This window comes from Bicyclus anynana, chromosome 17 (assembly GCF_947172395.1).
Source record: "Bicyclus anynana chromosome 17, ilBicAnyn1.1, whole genome shotgun sequence".
NCBI lineage: Eukaryota > Metazoa > Arthropoda > Insecta > Lepidoptera > Nymphalidae > Bicyclus > Bicyclus anynana.
Window position 1 is genome coordinate 1,551,585 of NC_069099.1, and position 4,389 is coordinate 1,555,973.

The 4,389-nt window shown below is 48.8% G+C and overlaps 1 protein-coding gene across 1 annotated transcript; it reads right to left on the reverse strand.

The window, feature by feature from the left end:
• Nucleotides 1-883: 883 nt before the first annotated feature.
• On the reverse strand, nt 884-2,884 carry LOC112049710 (cytochrome P450 6B6-like). Its single transcript, XM_024087719.2, has one exon. The coding sequence runs from the start codon at nt 2,733-2,735 to the stop codon at nt 1,203-1,205; it is 1,533 nt and encodes a 510-aa protein (XP_023943487.2). The 5' UTR covers nt 2,736-2,884; the 3' UTR covers nt 884-1,202.
• Nucleotides 2,885-4,389: the final 1,505 nt, after the last annotated feature.

Genomic DNA, 4,389 nt, shown 5'->3' on the forward strand with positions numbered 1-4,389 from the left:
AGATTCTTTTCGCTTGAGGTGTGTTCGAAATTGTTTTCGGTACAAAGTCGAAGTAGTAGAAAAGTCTAAAATTATGAAATTCAAACTAGCGTATTCTGAGAGCGCGATTATACGTAACTTTCAATTCTACACCACATTCAAAGACTCTTTTCGCTTGAGGTGAGTTCAAAATTTTTTTCGGTACAAAGTCGAAGTAGTAGAAAAGTCTTAAATTATGAAATTCAAACTAGCGTATTCTGAGAGCGCGGTTGGGTGTAACTTTCAATTCTACACCATATTCAAGGGTAGGGTAGGGTAGGGGTAGTTGAAAGTTTACATCGAGTTTCACACGGACTAAGTCGCGCGCGTCCGCTAGTTATTATATAGATTTTCTTAAAATTTCATTATATTATATCCTACTTTTGTGATTATTTTCACGCATCCATAGACAACCTTTTAGCTGCTAGAGGGAGGGTTGACTGTAAAAAAAATTAATATTTTACAAAAGTATTCATAAATCGAAAAATAAATGAAGAAGACTTCTCATAACTTTTAAAGATCTATCTTACGATACCCCACAGTTTAAAATATTTCTTATGATTTTATTTTACGACTTTTTTCACAGTTTTAATTTTCATACTCACGACAAAAATTACAGCTTTCTTGTAGTACTACTACTACTTCTTGTTGTACTGTTCTCGTTGATCTACCGCGGACACGCGCTCGTGGAGACACTGTAAGGTTTCCACGTGGACTACGGAACTATAAAATCTTAAATAAGTAAAAAATAATTTTTTTAGCTAAATAAAAAATATATGACGTAGGTAAAAGCCAAAAAGTGAAATCGTTAGTCCAAGGTTCCAGGCATCGCTTTTATCGATCTAGGTTCTAGAGTGCCAGAGAAAATATAATAAATAAAAATATTTCTTTCGTTAAATTAATTTTATTTTAATAATATGTAGGTATTTTATTTTTCTAATACTGCAGAATGAAAATTAATACCTAATTCTCTTTTGCGTTTCGTGATATGCACAGTATTAGCACAGTAAAGATATACGAGGTATTAGTAAGTTTTATTTCTATAAATTAAAAAATATACCAAGAATAAAGAAGTAGAATTTGTATCACTATTTTATTCTAGAAAGTTTATATATCCTCCGGGTGCTAATTCACATATTTAAAACATCCGAACTGCGGCCAGCACGACGGCACAGCTCCATCAGCTAGCGACTGGCGGGCGGCGCGCGCTCCTCGAACAGCAGCGGCAGGCCACCCGCCACGCTCTGCACCACGCCGGACGCGGGGTTGAGGCGCGGGCGGCGGGGCGCGCCCGGCGCCGGCCGCACGGTGAAGCGCGCCAGCACGGCCGCCAGCCCCGCCAGCGACTGCATGAGCCCCAGCCGCTCGCCGATGCAGGCGCGCGGCCCGTCGCCGAACGGCAGGAAGACGAGCTTGTAGTGCGGGCCGTGCTGCGCCGGGTCGTGCCGCTCGGGCCGGAACTCGTCGGGCCGCTCCCAGTACTGCGGGTCGGTGTGCAGCGCCTGCAGCGGCACCATGACGCGCACGCCCGCGTCCACCGTCAGCCCGAGCTCCTCGAACGTGTAGGCGCGCGCGCACTCGCGCATGAGGAAGCCGAGCGACGGGAACACGCGCATGCCCTCCTTGAACGTCCACTCGAGGTACGTCATCTCCTTGACGGCGTCGTAGCCGAGGCGGCCGCCGTGGCGCGCCAGCACCGCGTCCACCTCGGCCTGCGCGCGGCGCTGCGCGGCGGGGTGGTGCGCCAGCTCGTGCAGCGTCATGCTGGTGGCCGAGGACGACGTCTCGAAGCCGGCCGCGAAGAACACGAACACCTGCGCCGCCACGATCTCGTCGTCCATCTCCAGGCGCACGCGCTCCGGCGGGCGCTCGATCGACTCGACCTCCATGAGCCCCTTGGCGCGGCACTCGAGCAGCTGGTCGATGAAGTCGTGTCGGCCGGACGGGCGGCCGCCGCGCCGCCGCAGCACGTCGGCCACGAGGCGCCGGAAGTCCTTCTCGACGCGCCACAGCGACTTGACGCCGCCGAACAGCGCGGGGAACATGTCGCGCAGCGCCAGCACGAGCATCTCGGCGGGCCCGATGCGGAAGATGCGCGCGCCGAGGCGGCGGAAGGCCGAGTCGTCGTCGCTCAGCGAGTCGGCGTCGAGGCCGAAGCCGCAGGCGCCGATGAAGTCGGTCGTGTAGCGCGCCATGAGGTCGCGCGCGTCCAGCGGCCGGCCGCCCGCCGCCGCCGCCAGCGCGCGCGCCTGCAGCCTCTCGGCGCGCTCCACGACGAGCGGGAACATCGCCTTCAGCTTGCCGCTGGTGAAGGTGGGCGTCATGCGCTGGCGCAGCAGCCGCCACAGGTCGCCGTCCGCGAAGAACAGGTTGCGCAGCAGCGGCTCGGGCGGGCGGTGGCGCGGCAGCAGCCCGCGCGGGTGGAAGTGCGGGAAGTCGGCCGTCAGCACGCGGCGCGCCAGCGCGGGGTCGCGCAGCAGCAGCTCGGGGCGGCAGGCGCGGTAGTAGCCCACGACGCGCTCGCGCGGGTGGCGCCGGTACAGCTCCACGGCCAGCTCGGTGACGCTGCGCCGCATGAAGTAGTTGCGCGCGTTGTTGCCGACGAACGGCAGCGGCGGGTCGTGCGCCACGCCGCGCCGCCGCCAGTACAAGTGGTTGCGCGTGCCGAACAGATAGAGCGCCAGCAGCGCGCCGGCCGCCAGCAGCAGCGTCAGCATGTCGGCTCGGGCGCCGCGGACGAGCGGCGAGGTCGGACTGCGGCGCGGCGCGAGCGAGCGACGACCGAGAGCAGCAGATAACGATATTCGCAATGATACGACCGTGTCTCACGCCTACGTCAATTCGCGTTTGATGTTTAGTCCGTCGAGCAAAAGGTAAACACATGTTCGCTCGTACGTAATATTATTCATTGAGTGTTAGTAGGTGCATGTAACCGAATGAGTGTTAGTACATGTAGGAAGGGACGACATGTTTCAAACAGCAAAGACGAACCTATCGCCATTTAATCCGGATGTTTTGGTGAACATAGCTATATAACCTAAATGCGTTTATTATATTTGTTATTGTTAATTTTTATCATACAGCTTGCTTGTTTTGTTAGGCAAAGTGATAAAGGATTACTGAAACGATAGAAATCTTTGTCTTAAAGTTCATCCAGCTTTCTGTTGTTATTGATTTCATTCAGCAATCAGCACCTAAAAATATGATCTTTACCTGCAGGTTTTTACGCAACCCTCGATGCGCGAGGTGCGCGAGTCCGACTCGCACTTGGCTTGCACTTGCACTTTTTTTTCAAAACATAACGATGATTTACGTTTTTCTTATTCTGACAGGTACGAGTATTGATAAATGACAACAAATCGTTGCAAAAACTCAAGGTTAAGTGGAACGTGTTATTATGCTGCATTGGAACACTAATTGCTCGCCTCGCTAATGGCTCGCAGCCGCCTCGCCTACGCGGGGCCACGAGCGCGGCGGGTGGGAACTTTACTCTACGGTGACAACAGAAACGACCGTTGGGAGCCGTAGCCTCGATAATTTCAATGCCTTCTTGTTGCGATAACTTGATTTTTATTTATTTTTATTTGCTCCTTATAAACAAACCGGTTCGTAGACGATCGGATAAAATATGACCGTCACCGACCTGTTTGAAGGATTAAAAGTATTTTATAACAAAATAAATGTATATAAACATATTACGTAAATAAATCTAATATTGCCAATGTGTTGTCTAAAAAAATTCAGTCCAGAACCGACTTTTCGCTGACAATATACGAAAAGTGTACGTAATTAAATTTTAACTCTTGGGTAAGCAGGTTTATACCTGACCTACCAAAGAAATAAGAGTTATAAGGGGGAAAAAATAGTCAACCTAACGATTGCATATTCTATAGGCTTCATACTTTCGCTTGCTCGATTGGAGCAGGTCCAATTCTGTACGTTGAAGATATTTTGAAAAAATTATGCATGTAATAGAAAATGAAGCCATTTAATGTTGACCGAGAGTAACGCTGAAACTACTCCATGAATTCAAATTAAACTTAGCAAGATTTTAGACCATAATATGTAAATACTTAGAACCGCAAAAAATAAATCAAAGGGAGGTGAAACAGGGGTTAAAAGTTTTATGGAAAGTCCTTTATTTTTCAACTTACATTTGTAAATATTTGTATATACTACAAAAAAATAATAAATAAACAACTCTAGATATATCAAAACTCTACCCCTAAATAAAAGGGATTGAAGTTTTTTTTTTAATAAATCGTTCATTTACAAAAATATATTAAAAAAGTATAACTATTTTTGCAAAATGATTAGTGGATTATTTATTACACATAATACATGCGAAAATATAAATAGTGAAATAGAGGT

Coding starts and splice junctions, on each gene's coding strand:
- LOC112049710 (XM_024087719.2), bottom strand. CDS start 2,735: ATGCTGACGCTGCTGCTGGCGGCCGGCGCGCTGCTGGCGCTCTATCTG.